At 49.9% G+C, this 26264-nt stretch overlaps 1 protein-coding gene across 1 annotated transcript; it reads right to left on the reverse strand.

Moving 5' to 3' along the window:
• Positions 1 to 4407: 4407 nt before the first annotated feature.
• LOC543097 (agmatine coumaroyltransferase-1) lies at positions 4408 to 6068 on the reverse strand. Its single transcript, XM_044464774.1, has one exon. The coding sequence runs from the start codon at positions 5901 to 5903 to the stop codon at positions 4581 to 4583; it is 1323 nt and encodes a 440-aa protein (XP_044320709.1). The 5' UTR covers positions 5904 to 6068; the 3' UTR covers positions 4408 to 4580.
• Between the last annotated feature and the right edge of the window lie 20196 nt (positions 6069 to 26264).

The following is a 26264-nucleotide window of genomic DNA, read 5'->3' on the forward strand; positions in this document are numbered from 1 at the left end:
CAATACAACAACAAATATTCTCTGACTTTAAATGAATAACCGTACTGCAATAAACATGATCAAATCATATTCATGCTCAACGCAAACGCCAAATAACATTTATTTAGGTTTAACACTAATCCCGAAAGTATAGGGAGTGTGCGATGATGATCATATCAATCTTGGAACCACTTCCAACACACATCGTCACTTCACCCTCAACTAGTTTCTGTTTATTCTGTAACTCCTGTTTCGAGTTACTAATCTTAGCAACCGAACAAGTATCAAATACTCAGGGGCTACTGTAAACACTAGTAAAGTACACATCAATAACCTGTATATCAAATATACCCTTGTTCACTTTGCCATCCTTCTTATCCACCAAATATTCAGGGCATTTCCGCTTCCAGTGACCATTTCCTTTGCAGTGTAAGCACTCAGTTTCAGGCTTTGGTCCAGCTTTGGGCTTCTTCGCGGGAGTGACAACTTGCTTGTCATTCTACTTGAAGTTCCCTTTCTTTCCCTTTGCCCTTTTCTTGAAACTAGTGGTCTTGTCAATCATCAACACTTGATGCTCTTTCTTGATTTCTACCTTCGTCGATTTCAACATCACGAAGAGCTCGGGAATCGTTTTCGTCATCCCTTGCATACTATAGTTCATCACAAAGTTCTACTAACTTGGTGATGGTGACTAGAGAATTCTGTCAATCACTATCTTATCTGGAAGATTAACTCCCACTTGATTCAAGCGATTGAAGTACCCAGACAATCTGAGCACATGCTCACTAGTTGAGCGATTCTCCTCCATCTTTTAGCTATAGAACTTGTTGGAGACTTCATATCTCTCAACTCGGGTATTTGCTTGAAATATTAACTTCAATTCCTGGAACATCTCATATGGTCCATGACGTTCAAAACATCTTTGAAGTCCCGATTCTAAGCCGTTAAGCATGGTGCACTAAACTATCAAGTAGTCATCATATTGAGCTAGCCAAACGTTCATAACGTCTGCATCTGCTCCTGCAATAGGTCTGTCACCTAGCGGTGCATTAAGGACATAATTCTTCTGTGCAGCAATGAGGATAAACCTCAGATCACGGATCCAATCCGCATCATTGCTACTAACATCTTTCAACACAATTTTCTCTAGGAACATATCAAAATAAACATATGAAAGCAACAACGCAAGCTATTGATCTACAACATAATTTGCAAAATACTACCAGGACTAAGTTCATGATAAATTTAAGTTCAATTAATCATATTACTTAAGAACTCCCACTTAGACAGACATCTCTCTAGTCATCTAAGTGATCACGTGATCCAAATCAACTAAACCATGTCCGATCATCACGTGAGATGGAGTAGTTTCAATGGTGAACATCACTATGTTGATCATATCTACTATATGATTCACGCTCGACCTTTCGGTCTCCGTGTTCCGAGGCCATATCTGTATATGCTAGGCTCGTCAAGTTTAACCCGAGTATTCCGCGTGTGCAACTGTTTTGCACCCGTTGTATTTGAACGTAGAGCCTATCACACCCGATCATCACGTGGTGTCTCAGCACGAAGAACTTTCGCAACGGTGCATACTCAGGGAGAACACTTCTTGATAATTAGTGAGAGATCATCTTAAAATGCTACCGTCAATCAAAGCAAGATAAGATGCATAAAGGATAAACATCACATGCAATCAATATAAGTGATATGATATGGCCATCATCATCTTGTGCTTGTGATCTCCATCTTCGAAGCACCGTCGTGATCACCATCGTCACCGGCGCGACACCTTGATCTCCATCGTAGCATCGTTGTCGTTACGCCATCTATTGCTTCTACGACTATCGCTACCGCTTAATGATAAAGTAAAGCAATTACAGGGCGTTTGCATTTCATACAATAAAGCGACAACCATATGGCTCCTGCCAGTTGCCGATAACTTTGGCTACAAAACATGATCATCTCATACAATAAAATATAGCATCACGTCTTGACCATATCACATCACAACATGCCCTGCGAAAACAAGTTAGACGTCCTCTACTTTGTTGTTGCAAATTTTACGTGGCTGCTACGGGCTTAGCAAGAACCGTTCTTACCTACGCATCAAAACCACAACGATAGTTCGTCAAGTTAGTGATGTTTTAACCTTCGCAAGGACCGGGCGTAGCCACACTCGATTCAGCTAAAGTGAGAGAGACAGACAGCCGCCAGCCACCTTTAAGCACAAGTGCTCGTAACGGTGAAACCAGTCTCGCGTAAGCGTACGCGTAATATCGGTCCGGGCCGCTTCATCTCACAATACCGCCGAACCAAAGTATGACATGCTGCTAAGCAGTATGACTTGTATCGCCCACAACTCACTTGTGTTCTACTCGTGCATATAACATCAATGCATAAAACCTAGGCTCTGATACCACTGTTGGGGAACGTAGTAATTTCAAAAAATTTCCTACGTACACGCAAGATCATGGTGATGGCATAGCAACGAGAGGGGAGAGTGTTGTCCATGTACCCTCGTAGACCGTAAGCGGAAGCATTATGACAACGCGGTTGATGTAGTCGTACGTCTTCACGATCCGACCGTTCCAAGTATCGAATGTATGGCACCTCTGAGTTCAGCACACGTTCAGCTCGATGACGATCCCCGGGCTCCGATCCAGCAAAGCTTCGGGGATGAGTTCCGTCAGCACGACGGCGTGGTGACGATGATGATGCTCTACCGGTGCAGGGCTTCGCCTAAACTCTGCGACGATATGACCGAGGTGGAATATGGTGGAGGGGGCACCGCACACGACTAATGAACGATCCGTAGATCAACTTGTGTGTCATGGGGTGTCCCCCTGCCCCCGTATATAAAGGAGCAAGGGGGGAGGTGGCCGGCCCTAGGAGGGGGCGCGCCAAGTGTGGAGTCCTACTAGGTAGGATTCCACCTCCCTTGTTGGAGTAGGAGAAGGGGGAAAGAGGGGGAGAGGAGGAAGGAAAGGGGGCCGCACCCCTTGTCCAATTCGGACCAGAGGGGGGCTGCGCGCCTCCTTGCTTTCGGCCTCTCTCCTCTATTCCCGTATGGCCCAATAAGGCCCATATACTTCCCTGCGAATTCCTGTAACTCTCCGGTACTCCGAAAAATACCCGAATCACTCGGAACTTTTCCGAACTCCGAATATAGTCGTCCAATATATCGATCTTTACGTCTCGACCATTTCGAGACTCCTCGTCATGTCCCCGATCTTATCCGGGACTCCGAACTCCTTCGGTACATCAAAACTCATAAACTCATAATATAACTGTCATCGAAACCTTAAGCGTGCGGACCCTACGGGTTCGAGAACTATGTAGACATGACCTAGAACTATTCTTGGTCAATAACCAATAGCGGAACCTGGATGCCCATATTGGCTCCTACATATTCTACGGAGATCTTTATCGGTCAAACCGCATAACAACATACTTTGTTCCCTTTGTCATCGGTATGTTACTTGCCCGAGATTCGATCGTCGGTATCCAATACCTAGTTCAATCTCGTTACCGGCAAGTCTCTTTACTCGTTACATAATGCATCATCCCGCAACTAACTCATTAGTCACATTGCTTGCAAGGCTTATAGTGATGTGCATTACCGAGAGGGCCCAGAGATACCTCTCCGACAATCGGAGTGACAAAACCTAATCTCGAAATACGCCAACCCAACATGTACCTTTGGAGACACCTGTAGTACTCCTTTATAATCACCCAGTTACGTTGTGACGTTTGGTAGTACCCAAAGTGTTCCTCCGGTAAACGGGAGTTGCATAATCTCATAGTTACAGGAACATGTATAGGTCATGAAGAAAGCAATAGCAACATACTAAACGATCAAGTGCTAGGCTAACGGAATGGGTCATGTCAATCACATCATTCTCCTAATGATGTGATCCCATTAATCAAATGACAACACATGTCTATGGTTAGGAAACATAACCATCTTTAATTAATGAGCTAGTCAAGTAGAGGCATACTAGTGACTATATGTTTGTCTATGTATTCACACATGTATCATGTTTCCGGTTAATACAATTCTAGCATGAATAATAAACATTTATCATGAAATAAGGAAATAAATAATAACTTTATTATTGCCTCTAGGGCATATTTCCTTCACTAACATAATACTCGCTCCGTCTAGGTGAGTAAGTCATCTTAGATTGTGCACCGTGACCAAGAAGGAGGAGAAAACGAGAGACATTAATATTTATTTGCTAATTAATAGTATTGCATGCAATGAACTAACCACTGCATGTCGTGTTTGATAGAGTGGAATATCAGTGCCCTAGTTGTAATGGAGAACAATTATTGAGTTAGAAGAAATATCTGAATAAGTCTTCCCTCAACGAAATATCTCAAAAGCCCATCCTCAAAAATATTGGCCTAATCATGTTCACCATCTGAAAGATTAAAATTTCGTTTATTTACTCTTCGAAAACAGCAACGACAATTGAATCAAGAACTTCAAAAATACAACTAGGCAAGTACTCCAGGCACACATTTGCACCCTCGAGTAGCTGACGTCGATCCGACATCAGGCACACATTTGCACTTGGCAGGTACGTCATGCGGAGCTAGTCGAGGGTGTAGCAGCAGTTCTTGAAAGTGTTCATGTCGCGGCTAAAGAGTGGCACGTAGGCGTCCACGCTGCCGTCGCCCAAGAAGGACGGTAGCAGGATGAGCAGGCCCTCCACCGGCAGGTAGCTGGGCATGAAGAAGAAGGGCCGGCCGCCGCCGAAGTCCATGTCGTAGAACGGGATCCGCAGCCAGCTGTCCACCTCGATGTTGGGGCTCAGCACCATGTCCGCCGCGTCGGCCGTCGCCACCAGCCGTTCCTTCTCCACCGCGCCGGAGTTGGCGAAGTCGATGAAGGACTTGAAGTAGCCGTCGTTGATACGGGCCACCTCCCGGCTGATGAGCTCCACCGCGTGCTTCAACGGCCTGGCCACGAGGTCACCTGCCGCCGTGGTGGGCCGCGCCCAGAGGATGACGTTGCCGGTGTATCCGTCCGGCACCTGCGGGCTCATCCGCGCTCTCCCGTCCACCGCGATGGCGACGCTGGTGCTCTCCCCGCCGTCGAGCCCGCGCGCCATCGTCATGCTCCGCCACAGGTGCGCCACCACGCACTGCAGGGTGCTGCACGGCCTGGGCGCGCCAGCCGACGCCTGCGCCTTGAGCCTGGAGATGAACTCCCGGCTGAAGTGCACCTTGTTCACCACCACCTCGTCGTCGTCTTCGCCGTCAGCACCACATACAACGTCGTGCACCTTCTCGCAGGGCTTGAACTCGACGCCACGGTGCTCGTACTCGACGTGCAGCGGTTCGCGGGGATGGAAGAAGGAAGCGCGGTCGTGCACTGGGACGGGGTCGATGGCGGCGCCGCGGGTGGCCTGGCTCCAGGCGACGAAGAAGTTGCCGGTGGAGCGGCCGTCGGACACGATGTGCTGCGTGGTGAACCCCACGACGAGCGACCCGCACGGGAAGCGCGTGACCTGGATCAGCATCAACTCCTCGGGTCCGTCGTCGCCGCTCGGGTGCAGGTTCAGCACCTCCGACGTGGGCTTAAGCGGCATGACGCTGTCGAGCGCCACGTCGGCCGTCGCCTCCACGAACCGCGCGCCGGCGTCGTTGAGCATGATCGCGCGGTCGCCGTTGGCGTCCACACCGAGGCGCCCGGCCCACTCGCGGTAGTCCACCAGCGCCTTGGCCAGCCCGGCCTCGAGGACGTCGTTGGGCGGCGCCGGTGCGTGGAAGGCGTAGATCACCGAGATGTACGTGTCGAAGTTGGCCTTGTCGAGCACGGTGAGCGGGACGACGTCGGCGGTGCAGCCCGGAGCAACGCCGCAGGCGCCATACTCGGGCTTGACGGCCTTGGACGAGTACACGGTGATCTTCATGTCGACAGTGAAAGTGCGTAAAAAATGAGCTTAATTGCTAAGTTACACGTACAAACAAGGGGGTCTAGGACGTGTATGGGTGTTGCTGGGCAAAGGTAGCTCAGCTGGTGTTCTTCCCGGTACAAGCAGGGTAGTAGTGTGTGATTATTGGATGGTGAGGCTGGATGAGCAGATGTCGAGTGTTATATAGAGACTTAGAGAGCCGGAGGGCGATGCATACGTCCATGCATTTCCTGAGACATTTCAATGGAGCAACTGGGGTTGGAATTGGATTGGTCAAAAGACATTTCTTTAGGTAGGTGGGGGCTGGACATTTTGCCATTGCTATTGGCGAATTGAGTTGACCATGCATGAAATTTTCTCGCCGTCGAGAAGACAGGAAGCAGCAGTAGTGGCAGCATCGTTGATAGTACTGGTGAGTAGAGGATGAAACCGGGACGCCGCGTTCAGATCTTTAGACAGCGACCGCTGTGAAAGTTAATAGATATACTAATGTTGTCCTAGACTGGTGTTTCACCACGTTCAGAGGTCAGAACGGGCAAATTAGGTTTATATTGACTCGGTAAAGTGTCCTTTGATATTTTATCCAGGGCCCATTTGGGTTTACCTTTTCTATTTATTTGATTTGAAAATCTTATAAACAGAATGAGCCCATAGTGGTGTTTGCCTGTAGCGCAATCTATTAAGAAAACTTATGTTAATCCCCAAGATATTATAATATCCTATTCAAAAGAAAGAAAGATATTATAACATCTGTGATAGCTAGCTAGACTCAGTTTGCTGTTGCCGATTGTGTTGTGATGTCCTTATTCTATATTTTATTGTAAAAAATTAGCCACAAATATATTACCAAACGGATCAAACAAATATCAGAATAGGCTAAAACGAATAGGCAAAACAGGATTGCCATAATCCATCGCAATGCCAAATCGTTGAGTAGAAGAGCTGCGCCCCGGCCACGAGGAGAGTCCCCCCCCCCCCCCCCCTGCTAGGGCGGCTCGGGCGGAACCCTACCCCCGCCGCCGCCGGGCTCCCAACCCCTCCCTCCCCTCCCCTCCGCCGCCATTGGACGAGGCCGCCGGGCAAAGCCTCGGGCGACTGAAGGCGGCGGCGGAGGCTCCCTTCCCTCCCGCGTTCCTTTGGGTGAGGCGGGTCACCCGGGGCGCAGGGGCCCTCCTCCCCGATCTGAGCTGTTATCGCGGCGGCGCGGCCGATCTGAGGCCGCCGACGGCGCTTTGGCGGTGTGGTGATGGGAGAAGGCGGCAGAACGACGGGCTTCGTGGAAGATCTGGTGGTGTCGGCTGCTCGGTGGGCGTACTTGGTCATGGCGCCGTAGGTCGCAGTGGCCGGCGGCAGAACATGGCTGGTGGCAGCGGCGATGTTCTATCTGGATCCCGGGGCGGCGGCCCTGGAGGGTGGCGACTGGTGAAGCTAGGGCTTCCCGCGGCGGCATGGCGTGGTGTTTCTGTCCAAGGCGGATCTGTGACGGCGATCTACTATGGATTGGTTCGGATCAGAGACGGTGACGAGCGCGCGGGATCCATCTCGGCGGCTCTCGCGGCTTGGCGAGGCGGGGTGGGAGCCCTCCTCCTAGGCTCCAGTGGTGGCACACTCAGGCTCTGGCCGGTGTGCCAGGGCTCCTACGGTGGCACTGTTGTTGCGGTTGGTCGCCGGATCTAGGCGGCTGGATCTGGGGCTTTGAAGGCGGTCGAGACGGTGCACATGTTGTCGGGTGGATTTCTTGGGACGGATCCGGGTGAAAACCTGGTTTTCGGTCGATGGCCGGAGCCGATGATGACGATGCCCTTATCATTGTTTCCTTCATGAAGGCATCATCGAGGTGAAGCTCCCAACTCCACTCAATACTTCCGGGGGAAACCCTAGATCAGCTGAACGGATGTTGGCGGCAAGCATGTTCCGTTACCCCCTTGGGGCGGCATTCTTGGAGGTGCACTCGGCTTCGCGGGACCAGCGGACGGCATCTTTGGTGGAGTGGTGCTTCATCCTACACATTGATGGCGACGGATCTCGACGGCTTGGCGCAGTGCAAATTCGGAGTTCGATGTGCGAGGATGGACTCGCACAGGAGGACGACGCTGTCTGCCGTCGTGGTGGCGTCGATGGCAGAGAGACTTGGCACGGTAGATGCAACAGTACAACTCTGAAGATGGATTTGTGGCAGGTGGCTGCGGCGGCCTCATACCCGGCAGGCGTCCTAGTTGAGGAGTGCGCAGGACTGGTAGGTGCCCCATACCCGGCAGGCGTCCTGGTTGGGACCTCATGTCTTAGATATTTAGGTTTGGCTGCGATGTCTGTTTGGTATTAGGCCCAGCCTATCAGCGCCCCTTCATCAACTGGATAGGAGTACCGACAATTGTTGCTTAGACGGTGGCTTTAGTCTTACTGTTGTATGACTTTGTAAGGTCTTGTGAGAATAATTAATAAAGTGGCCGCATGCATCGCTCAGATGCAGAGGCCGGGGGTCCTCCTCCTTTTCTCAAAAAAAAAATCGCAATGCCAAACAAACCATAAGTATCACATTTGAGAAAATTGTCCCCAATTTACCCCATCTAGCAAACTTGTTGACACATTGTACTCCACCCCCCATTTAGCAAACTTGCAAGACAATATACCCCTTTCTGGAAATTACCCATGAACTAGGAAGAAGGGCTCACCCATCGAGCAAATGAGGCATGCCACGTGGATATGTATTCGTGCCATACACACTTACAACTTGTTCTTATAGGAAATAGTTGGGACTAATTTATTTTTTATAGTTTTAAGATTGACGAAGTCATCATGCGCACTTCATATATAGTTGATGAGAATGATGTCTCCCACTGGAGGAGCTTCGTTGAAAAGTCTAGTATAAATTCAGAAATACAAGCACCCTTTTCAGCTCTAAGGCTTCAACCCGAGTGAGTTGGTTCAACCAAAATGAAATTAATCATCTGAGCCATGCTCAGTTCGCGTGTTGACAGGTTTTTATTAGATCGAAATAGGCAAATAGCTTCCTTTTCCAAGTATTTTAGAGGTGCACTGAAGCTGATCCTGGTTTTAGACAGACCAGAAAAGTTCACACATGCACACTCACCTGCTCCCTCTTGTTCGATCGGTTCATAGACACGTACACTGGGTTGAGGTCGTAGAATTCAACTACGCGCGGCGCTTGGAAAGTCTTGGTCACGCGTAGAGTTATTAGGACATTTCCAACGCCGACCTCACACTGGACATTGCATCCGTCGGGGGGGGGGGGGGGGGGGGGGGGGGGGGAGGCAGACACGGATGCGGAAGCCGGGCATCCCACCGTAACCGTATATATTTTAAACCAGATTTTAACTAATCGTACGAATTACATCGAACACGACGGAATTGATCAAATTTCGGATGAAAAATAGCACAAATCATCCATAATGCATGCAAATATCTAGTACAACATTAGTTCGAATTCAATAAGCTTAATCGATTGTTCGACGAGTTTTTTATGAATGGATCATGTTGTCTCACATGCACTGCCCCTTCGATTTCATCCAACAATGTATGTTCGTGAATGGTCTACACTCTGCGGTGCCAAAGCTACAACAAGTTAACTGGGCCATGTCTCGCCCGGCTTTGTAGCACTTGCACCTATTACAGCTAGCCTATGGACCCAGAAAAGTTGACAATGAGCAATCTCCTACAGTTTGGCTAGCCCAATTTTTGATGCAAGCTCCGCCACCAGCCCTCTGACCTGTAGTACATCGTGGCAGCGGTGACAACATTGAGTGAATGAATGGATCAATCAACATGTAGAGCAATAAGAAGGAAAACTTACGATCTTCATGGTTACCGCGCGCAATGGCCACATTGCCTCCAGCAGATCAACAGTGCCACACAAACTTTGTGATGGAGTTCTAGATGATGTACCATCAATACGCTAACGGATTTGCATTGCATTCATAGATGATGTGCATGTTATAGGGCGCAATGCGCTTTTGCGCATGGAATGAACCATGGATGAGGTGCCACCCCCCTTCTGCTTCTGCCTACGAAGTCAGTCGATACGGCTGTCCATGCATCGCAAAACAACTCATCCTCCTTCACCGAGTACACCGACATCCTTTGTACTCTCATAACGACATGAAGTTCGAAAATAAGCTCAATGGCATTGGACCGAACACCTGTCAGGCATGGTGTCCGCCATGGACGGCGTCGACAGGGGGCGGAGCATATTTGGTTACGTATGGATCATAGGTGGACGGCGCTGTAGTACAAGCGAGTGGGCGCGTGAGTGGGGGCTAGGACGTCAGACAACGCCTATGCGGCGGCCGGAGAGGTACGACAGCGGTGTCAGAAGAGGAGGGTGCGGATGCAAAGGAAGAGGGAGTAGGGACGAAGTGGAAGAGATTGTGGCTGGGAGGGATATTTGGGTGTGCCGGGGTTGTCTGGGTCCTACGTGGTATTGGTCCAGACTCCCGTAAAACCACCTTCCCCAATTTGCTTCTAATTTGCTGAAAAAATGACGTCCGGACCGCCGAGGAGACCGACAAAGGACCACATTGAACGGTAGAATTAGTTGGAAGAACTTAATCCGGACGTTGTGGGCGGTTTAACGTGGTCTGCGTTGGAGATGCCCTTGTAACCAGAAAAATGTTGAGTGAGTCAAGGCAACTCTGGTCGAGCACTACGTAGCCGTGCATGCAGAAGAGGCTGGTAGAACTACTACTACGATGATTCGACGACGAGGCTGCATGCATGCATGACACCGCACCGTAGAGGTAGTAGGTGAGCGGGACGACGAGTCAACTTACCTGAATGCAGTTGAAACTTGACCGGGATGGGCAGGAGTATACTGGGTTATCTACGGTTGAGGATGGACGACGGGTCAAATGTCCGACCAAGTGACACGCAACATGTAGGCTTACTGTTTCAACGAATGAAACGATGGTCAAGGCCAAGCATGGCATTTCTCCGCTCTTCTCTCCCAAAGAGGAATGATTTAGCTACGTTGACCATGCAGTTTTCTGCCCCTTCCCGGAACAAGGAACGGCGCCAGTGGCATGTGTGCAGTGTACGTTACGTTCAGCGCTTGCTGGGAGTTGGTGAACGGAGAAGGGGTCGATGAAGTCGGGAGGCCGCGTTTTCAGACATCAGCAGGCAGCGAGCGGGCGGATATCAGTTACATATACGGGTATATGCGTTCGATTTGGTCACGGGCACAGGCACTATTGACACGAAGATGTGAGTGGGTAGCGGCTGGATAAGAAGATGACACGATTGATGGAGGAAGCTGGGCAGGTACTATGCACTAGTAATCGCCCCATGCTATAATATATTGCGTACTGGTTTCTTTAGAAACTAGAGATTACCCCTATAATACATAGCCAATATGTTGCTACCCTATTGTTAAGGCATGTCTCTCTCTATGTACTTTTGATGATTGATGACAACGCTTTTGCGGACTAATCGTGTGCATTGAGTATTTTAGAGATTCACCCTTTGGCACGAAACGATTCCTTCCCCTAGGAGTTTTAAGCGAAGACGGTGTAGCTCTTTCGTTTCATTTTTAGTGAACTTGTTTCGTAGGAGTCACCGTACTATCAAGAGGGGGTCCACATTGGTAAGACTAGGGCGGAATCAACACATACACATCCTCTTTGCACCCACAGAGCCTTCCCGCATCGATGGAGGATCCCTCCTTGCTTCCTGAGTTTTTTGGTCCCAGCGGTAGTACCGCGGACCCCAGCGGTAGTACCACTCAAGAGCCACAGGCGGCAGTACCGCTACGCAGCGGTAGTAACGGTGGGGGCTCTCAGCCGTAGAACCGCCGCTATTCTGCTCTCCTACTGCCTCGACTTGAGGGTGTCGCCTCTTGTGTCAGGTTTTGCGGCACTGGCAGCGGTAGTAGAGGCGGTAGTACTGCTCGCAAGCGGTAGTACCGCCCCTACCACCGCTGCTAGTACCGCCCTTGGTCCAGATCCTGCCTCGCCCCTGGCCTCCCCTGTCTGCACGGTAGTACCGCGAGGGGGAGCGGTAGCACCGTTGATCCCAGCGGTAGTACCGCTCCTTGGAGGGCTGGATGGGGGCTAACGGTTGGATTGTTTCCCCTCTTATAAAAGGAGGTCTTCTTCTCCAAGTTGACCTACCTCTTCCTTCCTAAGCTCCATTGATGCTCTAAGCTCCATTTTCGCCTGATCTCTCTCCCTAGCCAATCAAACTTGTTGATTCTCTAGGGATTGGTTGAGAAGGCCTCTATCTACACTTCCACCAAGAGAAATTTAATTCCCCCCACTAATCCCTTGTAGATTTTGTTACTCTTGGGTGTTTGAGCACCCTAGACGGTTGAGGTCACCGCGGAGCCATAGTCCATCATGGTGAAGCTTCGTGGTGTCGTTGGGAACCTCCAATTAAGTTGTGGAGATTGCCCCAACCTTGTTTGTAAAGGTTCGGTCACCGCCTTCAAGGGCACCAATAGTGGAATCACGGCATATCGCATTGTGTGAGGGTGTGAGGAGAATACGGTGGCCCTAGTGGCTTCTTGGGGAGCATTGTGCCTCCACGTCACTCCAACGGAGACGTACTTCCCTTCAAAGGGAAGGAACTTCGGTAACACATCCTCGTCTCCATTGGTTCCACTTTTGGTTATCTCCCACCTTTACTTGTACAAGCTATATTTTGTTATATCCTTTGCTTGCTTGTGTGCTTATTGTTGTTGCATCATATAGGTTGCTCACCTAGTTGCATATCTAGATAACCTACTTTGATGTAAAGTCTAATTTGGTAAAGAAAAGCTAAAAATTGTAAGTTGCCTATTCACCCCCTCCCTCTAGTCAACTATATCGATCCTTTCAATTGGTATCAGAGCCTCGTCTCTTAATTAAAGGCTTTACCATCCTAAGAGTATGGTTGACACCATAGACGGTGAGGAGGAGCATCCTGGTGTGAATCCTTCTTTGTCTACGGCCGATGGGGGATCCCTGGTCTCACGTGAGGAATTCAATGTGGCTTTGGACACATTAAAAACCTCCATGACGACCGAGGTCAAAGGCATGTTCAAAGAGTTCCTTGATGGTCTTAAATTATCCACCACACCTTTGGAAGTGGCCGCTCCAACTAACAAGGTGGCGGATGCCAACTCCGATAAGGGGGAAGCTTCTAGTGATAAAGTTGCTTTATCTAGTGGTAGAAATGGTAGCGGCATCTTTTCCCATGTTGAACCTCCTCTTACTTATGGAGGACCGGTTCCCTCCACTCATTTTAATCATGCTGGTCCTCCTTCTAAGATTGTGAAAAATGAGGATTTTGACTCTTGGGTCTATTGCTTTAAACGTCATTTAAATCATGTTAATAGTAATCTTTGGAGAATCATTGGGCAAGGCTTCTATCCGCATGACCCAAGTAACTTCACCCCTAGAGAAGCTGCGGACCATCAATTCAATGAGAATGCTCTCTTCATCATCCAAGATGCAATTCCGACCTCCGACCATTCACCGTGGCCAAGGAAGCATGGCACCATTTTGTTTCCATTTACAATGGAAGCGCAAGCATTCAACGCTCCAACTATGAAGTGGTGCAAGATGAAGCCGATGAGTTTGAAATGAATGAAGATGAAGAACTTCGCGAGCTTTACCGGAGAATAACCACTCTCGCGGTCTCACACCGAGATCATGGGAGCAAGGATACGGATGACAATTGGATCAAGCGCAAGTTCCTCAAGGCCATGTCATCCGTCATCCGTCAAAGGCCGGACTTCCACATCTTGACCTCAAGCGAAGTGTTGGATGAGTTTGTGGCGATGAGGATCTTGGACAAGACCGCCGACAATGCGGTGTTGCGTTCTCAAAGAGCAAAGAAGCCCAACCTTGCCTTGAAGGCCAAGGCTAGTAAGAGGAGGGTGAAGAAGAAGATGAGGAGAGCAACCCCGAAGAAACGAAATATGATTATCATGAGCACGTGGCTCTCGCGTCACGGAAATTTTGGAGCAAGAAGAACTCAAGGCCCAGTTTCAACAAGAACAACATGAGCGGCTTCAAGGGCAAGCAACGTGTGAGAACATGTTACAATTGTGGCAATGTGAGCCATTTTGTTGCAAGTGCCCTTACGAGAAGCGAGAAGACAATGGTGGCAAGCTCATCCGAAAAGACAAAGCCAAGTCCTTCCCAAACAAGAACAACTTCACCAAGAAGAATCCAACCAAAGGGTTGGTGGCAGAAGAAGAGTACAATGAAGATGATGATGATGATGATGATGAAGATGGTGAAGCCATGGCCATGGCCTCCGTTGCCATTGCCACAACTCCATGGATGCCTCTCTTGATTCACCCAACGAGAACATCACCGCCAAGTGCCTCATGGCCAAAGCCACCAACAAGGTGTTTGCTTCCGGTGGGGGATCATGGTTGCTCGATAGTGGAGCCACAAATCATATGACCGGAAGCAAGGACTTGGTGGTGGACGTGCACAAGATCCCATCTATGCCCACCAATGTCGAGTGGGGTGATGCCTCATCTTCCAAGGTATTGGGTCTTGGCAAGGTTGTCATTTCTCATGATCTCATGATCGAGAAAGTCATGCTTGTTGAGTCCCTTGCATACAATTTACTTTCCTTCGTCAACTAGCACTCATGGGCTTTGCCACATTCTTTGATATTGATACTGTGGCCCTCTTATGGAGCAAGACTCTTAAAGTAGCCTTTGTTGGGCATGTCGAGAACGGTCTTTATGTGATTAACTTTTCAGAGCGACCCACTAAGACCGCGACATGCCTAATGGCTAATGTTGATGTGGGCTGGCTTTGGCATCACCGTTTAGCCCATGTCAATATGAGATCTTTGCAAAGTCTTTTCAAGGGGCACCATGTCTGTGGACTAACAAACGTTAGCTTTGCGAAAGATCGTGCTTGCAGTGCGTGTATAGAAGGAAAGCTACATGAGAAGGCTCACCCTCCCACGACTATCATCTACTCGAAGAGACCCTTGGAGCTCCTTCACATGGATCTCTTTGGGCCTCCATCCTTTGATAGTCTTGGGGGTAGAAAGTATTGCTTGGTGATTGTCGATGATTACTCAAGGTACACTTGGGTATATTTCTTCAAGAGGAAGAGTGAAACTCAACAAACTGTCATCGACTTTGCAAATGAAGCTGAACGTCAACACGATGCAAAGATCTTGACAATAAGAAGTGACAATGGCACCAAGTTCAAGAACTACACCTTGGATGAGTTTCTTAGTGATGAGGGGATCAAGCATTAATATTCCGCACCATACACCCATCAAAAAAATGGTGTAGCGGAGAGGAAGAACCGGACATTGATGGATGTGGCAAGGACCACGATGGCGGAGTTCAAGTCTCCTTACAACTTTTGGGCCGAAGCCATCAACACCGCGTGTCATGCATCCAATCGGCTCTATCTCTGCAAAGGCTTGAACAAGACTACATATGAAATACTCACCGGTAACAAGTGCAACCTCAAGTACTTCCGGGTGTTCGGTTGTAAGTGTTTCATTCTCAAGAAAGGTATTTGTTTGTCTAAATTTGAGGCTAGAGGTCATGAGGGCATATTTGTTGGCTATGCTACAAACTCTCATGCTTACCGTGTCCTCAACAAGTCCACGAGACTCATTGAGGAGACGTGTAACGTGGAGTTTGACGAGAATAACGGCTCCCAAGTGGAGCAAAGTGGTACTTGTGATGTAGGTGATGAAATTCCTCCCCAAGCCATAAGAAGAATGGGTGTTGGTCATATCCTACCCATTGAGGAACCCTTGTGGCCGAAGGAGAAGGACAATGATCCACTCAAGTGGAGCCATCACCAACCCAAGACCCACACGCTTCCGAAGAACAAAGTGAAGGCCTTCAACCAAGTGAACAAGATCAAGGGCAAGATCACCCTCAAGGTGGTGGTGAGCCACCAAGTGATGCCCAAGATCGAGTTCTCCCTTCCGAGCAAGTTCAAGATCAAGAGCAAGCTCAAGATTAAGAACAAGCTCATGACGGCGCTCAAGATGATCAAGTTTCCACTCCTCATCGCTCTCCTGAGGAGGAATTGGAGCGTTGTGCCACTAAGATTGCATCCAGGCTCACAACCAAAGTTCATCTCATGAAGAATGTGCTTGGAAGCCTAAGAAAGGGGGTAAGCACTCGTAGACAATTAGCAAACTATTGTGAACATCACGCATTTGTTTCTTGTGTCAAACCCCAAAAGGTCTATGAGGCGCTCGAGGATCCAGATTGGCTCAATACCATGCATGGAGAACTCAACAACTTTGAGCACAACCAGGTGTGGAGATTGGTGCCAAGGCCAACGGGGAATCATAATGTCATTGGAACCAAATGGATATTCAAGAACAAGCAAGATGCTCATGGGATCATTGTTCGCATTCGCAACAAGGCTCGTTTGGTAGCACAAGGCTACTCCCAAGTTGAGGGTATCGACTACGGTGAAACCTTTGCCCCCGTTGCTCGCCTTGAATCTATTCTTTTGTTGATTGCTTATACTTCTCATCATAACTTCAAGTTGCAACAAATGGATGTGAAGAGTGCTTTTCTTAATGGTCCTATTAATGAGTTGGTGTATGTCAAATAACCCCCGGGGTTCGAGGATCCCTATTTCCCTGATCATGTGTACCAACTCGACAAGGCACTCTGTGGCCTTAAACAAGCCCCATGTGCATGGTATGAGCATCTTACTGAGTTGTTGAAAGATCGTGGGTTTGAAATTGGGAATATCGACCCCACTCTTTTTACTAAGAAGGTCAAAGGGGAGTTGTTTGTATGCCAACTATATGTTGATGATATTATCTTTGGTTCCTCTAACAAAGCTTTCAATGAGGAATTTACCACTCTCATGACCTCAAAGTTTAAGATGTCCATGATGGGAGAGTTAAAATTCTTTCTCGGGTTTGAAATCAAGCAAGGAAGAGAAGGCACCTTCATCAACCAAGCAAAATACACTCAAGACATGCTCAAGAGATTCAAGCTAAATGATGTCAAGCCGGCCTCCACTCCAATGCCCGTCAAATGCCAACTTGACATGGATCCAAATGGTAAAGCGGTGGATCAAAAGGTATATTGCTCCATGATTGGCTCCTTGCTTTACCTTTGTGTATCTAGACCGGATATCATGTTGAGTGTGGGAATTTGTGCACGGTTTCAAGTCGCACCTAAGGAAAGTCACTATGTGGCGGTCAAGCGAATCTTTTGATATTTTGCTCATACCCCAAACTTTGGCTTGTGGTACCTGTCGGTGTCAAAACCGGCGGATCTCGGGTAGGGGGTCCCGAACTGTGCGTCTAGGCGGATGGTAACAGGAGACAAGGGACACGATGTTTTACCCAGGTTCGGGCCCTCTTGATGGAGGTAAAACCCTACGTCCTGCTTGATTGATATTGATATTGTGGATGTTTACAAGAGTGGATCTACCACGAGATCAAGGAGGCTAAACCCTAGAAGCTAGCCTATGGTATGATTGTAATGGTTGTTGTTGTGTCCTACGGACTAGAGCCATCCGGTTTATATAGACACCGGAGAGGGCTAGGGTTACATAGAGTCGGTTACAATGGTAGGAGATCTACGTATCCGTATCGCCAACCTTGCCTTCCACGCCAAGGAAAGTCCCATCCGGACACGGGACGAAGTCTTCAATCTTGTATCTTCATAGTCTTGGAGTCCGGCCGATGATGGTAGTCCGGCTATCCGGACACCCCCTAATCCGGGACTCCCTCAGTAGCCCCCGAACCAGGCTTCAATGACGATAAGTCCAGCATGTGTGTAGTCTTCGGCGTTGCAAGGCGGGTTCTCCTTCAAGTTCTACGTACCTGCCGAACAGTGTCCGGCTTCCTCATCAATGTTGCGCGTCTTGGCTTCCACGCCCAATAATGGCCTTCTTCCATGCATCGCGCGAATGTGAGAAGCCAGGGTGTCTTTTATGTTTTACCCCCTAGTTGTGCGAATAATCTGCCTATAAGGGAGGCAAGAATCCAGATCCAAATCACCATCTTCCTCCCGCAAATACTCATCGGAGCGCTTTCGACCAAGAATCCATTCCATCATGGACCGTCAACGCGGCTCCTCTTCTCGCGCTCCCAGCCCTTTGCCAGGAGATTGGAGGAGATGCTCTGTTCCGCACAACGAGCTGGTGAAGCTCCAAGCGGGGGGATATCTCCCTCCGGCCTTTATGGTTCCGGTTCGAGCCGGGCTGGCCACCTACAAAGGTGGGAAGCAAGCGGAGGTTACCCCAAGTCCCAACAAAGGGGAGCGGGTATGCTTCGTCCCCTATCTGATAAGGGGGCTCGGATTTCCTGTACATCCATTCCTCCGCGGGCTCCTGGAGTTCTACGGACTCCAGCTTCATCACCTCACGCCCGCCTCAATCCTGCATATTGCAGGTTACGTAGCTCTTTGCAAGCTATTCCTGGGCGTCGAGCCCCATTTCGCGCTGTGGAAGAGGTTGTTCTGCCTTGTACCCCGCTCTCACGAGGGGTCCATATATCAAGTGGGCGGCGCCGAAATATGGCGCATTGCCGGGACCGGATATCCATCCGGAACCCCTAAGAAGGCGTCCGAAGACTAGCCTTCGGGATGGTTTTATATAGAAGACGCTCCGCTGCCGGACCCTGTTCGGATCGGCCTCCCGGAGTTCAGCAATGCTCCTTTGAAGAAACGCCTTAGTTGGCATCCGCGGAGCCCCCAACTGGAGGAAGACAAGAGCGTCCATTATTTGATGGGCCGAATAAGGTTACTGACCCATTCCGGGTTGACCATTATTGGAGTCATGGCAACATGCATTATGCGGGGGGTGCAGCCACTACAATACAGGGGCCACCCCATGTGGGATTTCAACGGGGAGAACGATGCCACCCGTCATGGCCGCAAAGGGCTGGATTCGGTCGAAGACCTGGTGACAATCCTGTCCGGCCTGTATAAGGGGGAGAAGGAGGATTTCCTTCGGACGAACCCGTTAAATGGGTTCTCCATGAATAATCCCCGGCCTTGGGTAAGCGAACACTCTGCGTGCCCGACCCATGCTTTTTGAAACTTAAGTTTCTTATATTGTGTTCTTCTTTCGACGCAGGAACTGCGCCGGATCGTGGAGGACATGCTAAGTCCAGCTCCGCAACCCGAGGATCCAGAGAGATCCCGGGATCCGGCCTCCGAAGAGGATCCGGACATAAAGGTGGAGCTAATCGACGGGGTGTTCCACCAGCTCGGCATGGACAATGCTTTAGTCGCCATCACGACCGACTATCCCGGACTATATCCGGCTTCCCAGGTGATTGCGACCGAAGTCCTGACACCGTCATTCCTTCCTTGCTTATTTCTGACCACCGTATATGATGGCGCTGTGCAGGAGGCGCCCCTAGGGCGAGAAGCCGAGCCCGCGGTGGCTGACCAACAAAGGCCAGTCCGAACCAGTAGGCGGAAGAGGAGCGCGGTGCGGACTGAAACGTCACCGCAAAGGTGTAGCTCACAATTCATTATTTAGAGCAACGTTCCTAGGAAGCGTTTGAGTGCTCATGACTTTTGTAGGGAAAAAAGCGCCCGCCGGACTGCGGGCGTGGAGGTTGCCAATCCAGCCTCTACCAGCCAGGCTCCAGCACCTGGTCTGGAGGGGGAGGCGAGCGCAAGGCGCGAGCCGGACGTTCCTCCGACGGAGGATGCCGACAGACTGTCCGCCACCAAGTCTGAGGTGGAGAGTGCCATGAATCACAGGCGCCGCTGGACAGTATTTCGTGACGTGTGCTTCTCCCCCGAGGCGTTGAATGCCTTTAACGCGGGGGACGTGCACCTTCGTGCTGCTCAAGATGGTTTTACCAGAGCCACGGAGCAGTATGTAAAAGACATACGGGTAAGAGAATTTAATAGTTGTATATGCCAGTAGCCCCCGAGACTTAAAGTAGTTATATTAACTGATTTAAGGATCATATGAAACGTAGGATCTTACCGAGAAGAATACCCAACTGTCTCAGGAGCTGCAAGAGTGCAAGGCCCAACTTGAGGCCGCACTCTCTGGCGCAGGAGGAAACACAGGGACCTCTCCTGGTAACGCATTATTTTAGAAAGATAAGTAGCGTTTGGCCTTTGCGCAAGTCTAAAAAATGACGTTGCAGGTGCTGCCGGACAAGATCCGAACAGGCAAGAACTTCTGCGCCAACTAAAGGCCGGCGAGAGGGTGCTACATAAGGTGCAGCATGAAAGGAACAAGCTCCAGGATGCCCATGCCCAGCTTGGAGAAGAGCTGAAAGGCGTTCGGGCCGAGCTGTCGGGCTCCGTTAAGGAGAATCAGCGGCTTCGTCGTGGCATCTATAGTAAGTGCTTGAGCGAACTCCTTTGAAAAGAAGAGTTCGGCGAGGAAGTCAATTTGACAGAATATGTCTGCAGGTATGCTCACAGGTTGCCCTGCGGAGGAGATGCCCGTATCAACGGGTGATCAACTTCCCGAATTGTTGCAACTGATCGAACGAGTTCGGCAGGCAATGAGCGGCGTCATCTAGGCTTTATGGCCAGCCTTCTCCTTACCTGAGGGTCTTGGGGAGCTTGCGGAAAAGCTTCAGGGAGTGCGGCAGCGCTTCCATTTATGGAAGATTTCGGCCTGCCGCCAAGGTGCCAGGGAGGCCTGGGTCATGGTAAAGACGCGGTACAAGAAGGCGGATCCCAACCACATGGCCGAAGTCGGACCTGTGGGGCCCGATGGGAAGGAGATCCCTGTGAGTTTAGTATACGGTCAAGTAGAGTTGGCCGCTAAATTTTCCCAACAGGACTGTAAATTAGACAACCTGTTAGACGGGATTGAGGAAGAATACAATCAGTCGATTTGACAATGTATTATAAAATGACATATAAAATGCCTTCTAGCCGGATTGTAGATCGTTTGTCTTTGCCGACCTTTTCGCTTCGACCTCGGAACCCTAGAGTCCGGAGTGTGTCCGAATACCTTCTCGGTTATGAAACAACCGGGGTATGCATGGAGACCAGGCGTAGGGGTCATTAGTGCTTTATCAAACAAGTGCCCAACTAGTTATGTTATATTACATGGGTAGTAAGAAACATCTTCCAGGGAGAATTGTTCCGTTAAGGGTTCCTTTCCTCTGGGGGTGGCATGCCCTAAAGTGCATATCCGGACTGCGAAAAAAACAGAAAAACATCTGGGGGCAGAGAAATAAGTGGATAAAAAATCATCTTTTAAGTCACCGACCGAATATTCCCTTAAGAACGCTAGCTTTCGGCTTCACCCAGTCTGAGGTACACATCCGGCTGACCCGGCAGTAACAATCGCAGAGGTGCTCCCTTTACCTCCTAGCCGAACAATCGGGAACGTAGGGGTAAGCACAGGAGCCAGGCAACCCAGCTTGGCCAAAACTTAAGTCATATCGATGCATATAATGGTGAATAAAAGGTACATGTGGAGGCTTGACACATGTGCTGGGCATGAAGCCCTTATAATTAAGCTTCTGGTAAAGAAGCCCCCAGGTATAATGAGTGCGGATAGCACATCAATTGCGCGCGAACAATGCGCAAGTAGGCCTTTTAAGGCTTTGATGAATAGGGTTGAGAAGAAAAAGATAAACAAAAGGCAGCTGAAGTAAAACAAAAATTTGGACGGGGGGAAAGGGACGAACTCTTAGTCCGACGCTAGGCATAGAATCTTCGAAGGCGGGCTGCGTTCCATGGGTTCGGCTCGAGTCGGTTATCCGACGTATTTCGTAGACGGTACGCTCTGCCGGTCAAGACTTTATCGATGATGAAGGGGCCTTCCCATTTGGGCTTGAGCTTGTCCTTTTTCTTGTCCGGCAGGCGTAGAACCAGTTCGCCAATGTTGTAAGTCTTGGCCCGTACTTCTCTGCTTTGGTATCTTCGAGCCTGCTGCTGATAGAATGCGGAACGAGCCTTGGCGACGTCGCGTTCTTCCTCCAATGCGTCCAAGCTGTCCTGCCGATCCAACTCGGCTTCTCTTTCTTCGTACATGCGCACTCGAGGTGAGTCATGAATTATGTCGCAGGGCAAAACTGCTTCTGCGCCATATACCATAAAAAATGGTGTGAATCCGGTAGTACGGTTAGGCATTGTCCGCAGCCCCCAGAGTACGGAGTCGAGCTCCTCTACCCAGTGCGTGTCAGATTTCGTAAGGGACCGCACTAGTCTGGGTTTGATGCCGCTCATTATTATATCATTTGCTCGTTCCACTTGACCGTTGGTTTGAGGATGATAGACTGAAGCGTAATCGAGCTTGATGCCCATATTTTTGCACCATGATTTAACCTCATCGGCCGTGAAGTTCGTGCCGTTATCGATGATGATGCTGTGGGGGACACCATAACAGTGTACTACCCCGGATATAAAGTCTATCACTGGTCCGGACTCTGCCGTTTTAACAGGCTTGGCCTCTATCCATTTGGTGAATTTATCCACCATGACCAATAGGTACCTTTGCTTGTGGTTCCCCCTTTAAGTGGTCCAACCATGTCAAGCCCCCAGACAGCAAACGGCCAGGTAATGGGTATAGTTTTGAGGGCGGTGGGTGGCATGTGGCTCTGATTAGCAAAGAGCTGACAACCGACGCATCTTTGGACTAAGTCCTGAGCATCTGCCCGGGCCGTCGGCCAATAAAATCCTGTACGGAATGCCTTTCCTACAAGGGCCTGGGCTGCGGCGTGGTGTCCGCCTAGTCCGGCGTGAATTTCAGCCAGAAGGTCTCGCCCTTCCTCTTCGGAGATACACCTTTGAAGGACTCCGGTTGTGCTTTTCTTATAGAGTTCTCCCTCATGGACCTTGTAGGCTTTAGATCGCCGGACTACGCAGCGGGCCTCATTATGGTCTTCAGGGAGTTCCTGCCTAAGCAAGTAGGCTAGGAACGGCTCTGTCCATGGGGCGATTACTGCCATTATGTCGTGAGCTGAGGGTGTTGTTTCGTCGGCTGGATCGCCGGTTATGTCAGATTGCTCTGCGGCTGCCTCCGGTTTGTTATTTCCGGACTCCTCTTCCCATAGTACGGATGGCTTGAACAGCCGTTCCAGGAAAATATTTGGAGGGACAGCGTCACGTTTTGCGCCGATGCGTGCCAATACGTCGGCCGCTTGGTTATTATCTCTGGCTACGTGGTGGAATTCGAGTCCTTCGAACCGAGCTGACATTTTAAGGACGGCGTTGCGATAGGCTGCCATTTTTGGATCCTTGGCGTCAAAGTCTCCATTTACTTGGGATATTGCGAGGTTTGAGTCCCCGCGCACCTCTAGGCGTTGGATGCCCATGGAGATTGCCATCCGGAGGCCATGTAAGAGGGCCTCGTATTCGGCTGCATTGTTGGAGTCCGTGTACATTATCTGAAGTACGTATTGGACTCTGTCCCCGGTTGGGGACGTTAGTACGATGCCAGCCCCCAATCCGGCCAACATTTTGGAGCCGTCGAAATGCATAATCCAATTGGAGTATGCGCCGTACTCTTTAGGGAGTTCGGCTTCAGTCCACTCAGCGACAAAGTCAGCCAAAACTTGCGACTTTATAGCTCGCCGGGGTTTGTAAGTTATGTCGAATGGTAAGAGCTCAATGGCCCATTTTGCAATCCTGCCCGTTGCGTCGCGGTTATTTATAATGTCATTTAGGGGTACTTCGGAGGCCACTGTTATCGAACACTCTTGAAAGTAGTGTCGGAGCTTCCGGGATGCCATGAACACCGCATACGCTATCTTTTGATAGTGCGGGTAACGGGACTTGCAGGGGGTTAAAATAGTGGATACGTAGTACACTGGTTTTTGAAGAGGGAATTTATGCCCTTCTGTCTCTCGTTCTACGACGAGCACCGCGCTTACTACTTGATGTGTTGCCGCGATGTATAACAACATAGGTTCGCCCAAGTTGGGCGCAGCCAGGACCGGATTCGTTGCCAATATGGCCTTTATTTCTTCGAGTCCGGCAGTGGCAGCATCCGTCCACTTGAAGTGTTCGGTGTGCCTGAGGAGGCGATAGAGGGGCAATGCCTTTTCTCCGAGGCGGGAGATAAAGCGGCTGAGAGCCGCCACGCATCCAGTCAATTTCTGGATCTGTTTGAGGTTTTTTGGAATATCCAACTATGATAGGGCTCGGATTTTGGCCGGATTTGCTTCAATTCCTCTACCGGATACAATGAAGCCCAAGAGCTTTCTGGCTGGTACGCCGAAAACGCATTTTTCCGGATTCAGCTTGATGTCATATGCTCGGAGGTTGTCGAATGTGACCCTCAAGTCGTCTACTAGAGTTTCGACGTGTTTGGTTTTGACGACTATGTCGTCTACGTATGCCTCTACTGTTTTGCCGATCTGGGTAGCCAGACATGTCTGAATCATGCGCTGATATGTTGCGCCGGCGTTTTTAAGTCCTAAGGGCATCGTGTTGAAGCAGAATGGTCCATATGGAGTAATGAACGCCGTTGCGGCTTGATCCGCTTCTGCCATCTTGATTTGATGATAGCCGGAGTATGCGTCCAGGAAGCACAATGAATCGTGCCCTGCAGTGGCATCGATGATTTGGTCGATGCGGGGGAGGGGGAAGGGATCCTTTGGGCAGGCTTTATTTAGGTCTTTGAAATCGACACATAGGCGCCAGGATCTGTCCTTCTTTGGTACCATTACCAGGTTTGCTAGCCAATCCGGATGTTTGATGTCTCTGATGAATCCGGCTTCCAATAGTTTGGCTAGTTCTTCTCCCATTGCCTGTCTTTTGGGTTCGGAAAATCGTCGAAGAGCCTGTTTGACTGGCTTGAACCCTTTTAGGATGTTTAGGCTATGCTCTGCCAGCCTGCGAGGGATTCCTGGCATATCTGAAGGATGCCAGGCGAAAATGTCCCAATTTTCCCAAAGGAATTCTCGCAGCGTGGCGTCTACATCAGGGTTCAACTGTGCCCCGATGGAGGCCGTCTTTGTCGGGTCCGTTGGGTGGACCTGGAATTTTATAATTTCGTCCGCTGGTTTAAAGGAGGTGGACTTGGATCTCTTATCGAGTATCACGTCGTCTCTGTGCACCGTAGCGCGCAGCGCGGTGAGTTCCTCTGCCGCTAGGGCTTCGGATAGTGCCTCCAGGGCTAATGCGGCTGTTTTGTTTTCGGCGCGGAGTGCTATGTTCGGATCACTAACGAGAGTGATTATCCCGCCGGGCCCAGGCATTTTGAGCTTCATGTACCCGTAATGGGGTACGGCTTGGAAAATTGTGAACGCCTCTCGTCCTAATATAGCGTGGTATCCGCTGCTGAGCGGGGCCACTTGGAACGTGATTTCTTCGGACCTGTAATTGTTCGGCGAGCCGAACACCACATCGAGTGTGATTTTTCCGGTGCAGCGTGCTTCCTGGCTAGGGATTATTCCTCTGAAGGTTGTGCTGCTTCGCTCAATGCGGCTCCAGTCTATTTCCATTTTTTGAAGAGTTTCCTCGTAAATGAGGTTCAATCCGCTGCCGCCATCCATGAGTACCTTGGTAAGTCGAAAGTTGTCCACTATTGGACTGAGGACCAATGCGGCTGGTGCTCGGGCTGTTCGGAATTTAGGTTCGTCGCTCGCGTTGAAGGTGATGGCCGCGTCGCTCCAAGGATTTGTTGTTGCTACTTGGTAGACTTCGGCAAGGCTGTGGATCGTTCGTTTCCGCATATTGTTTGATGCGAAAGTCTCAAAGACTGTTGATACCGTACCGGTATTGTTGGTGTGGTTTCGCGGGGCTAGAAGCTCCTCGCCACTTTTGGCCACCTGCCGTAATATCCAACATGCACGAAGGCTATGTGTTGGGGTGGCGCCCTTGGTACTGTGAATTGTACAGGGTTTGCTGAGCCATCCCTCCAGTACGGTTCCGTTCCCTTTAAGGGGCTTCTGTTTTTTGGTTCTTGTACTTGGTGCCTGAGTGTAATGCACCCTTTTGTTGCGGACTGGGGCTATGTTCGGGGCCGGATTATCCCAAAACCTATCTTCGGTTTTCCGGAAACTTTCTATGGCACAGTACTTTCGCACTATGGATGCCAAGTCGGCGAAACGTGTGATTTCACGATGGTTGACGGCGTTCAAGATTCCCCTGTCCGTGCAATTGTTGCAAAAGATCGAGATTGCGTTTTCCTCTCGGCAGTCCTTTATCCGGTCCATGACCAGGAGGAATCTGGCCCAGTAATGATGTACTGTTTCGGCTGGCTCTTGCCGGATTAGAGATAGATCACATATATCTGGACGGGCGGGCCTAATTGAGTCCGGGACCCTGCCCATCTCGAGGCTCAAGGGCCGAGAAGTTTCCGAATTTGGAAGCTTGGAAAGTGGAACGTTGTCCAGCGAGTCCGGTCCGATGCATGACTTTATGTTCAGTGCTTGATCGGAATCCGCTCCTCCGCGGGAATCCGGCATGGAGGGTTCGGTAGCCCGGACACGACTAGTTTTCAATAT

This window comes from Triticum aestivum, chromosome 2B, assembly GCF_018294505.1.
Source record: "Triticum aestivum cultivar Chinese Spring chromosome 2B, IWGSC CS RefSeq v2.1, whole genome shotgun sequence".
Lineage (NCBI taxonomy): Eukaryota > Viridiplantae > Streptophyta > Magnoliopsida > Poales > Poaceae > Triticum > Triticum aestivum.

What these genes read in the sequence shown, in the direction of transcription:
- LOC543097 (XM_044464774.1), bottom strand. Translation starts at nt 5,903, where the DNA reads ATGAAGATCACCGTGTACTCGTCCAAGGCCGTCAAGCCCGAGTATGGC.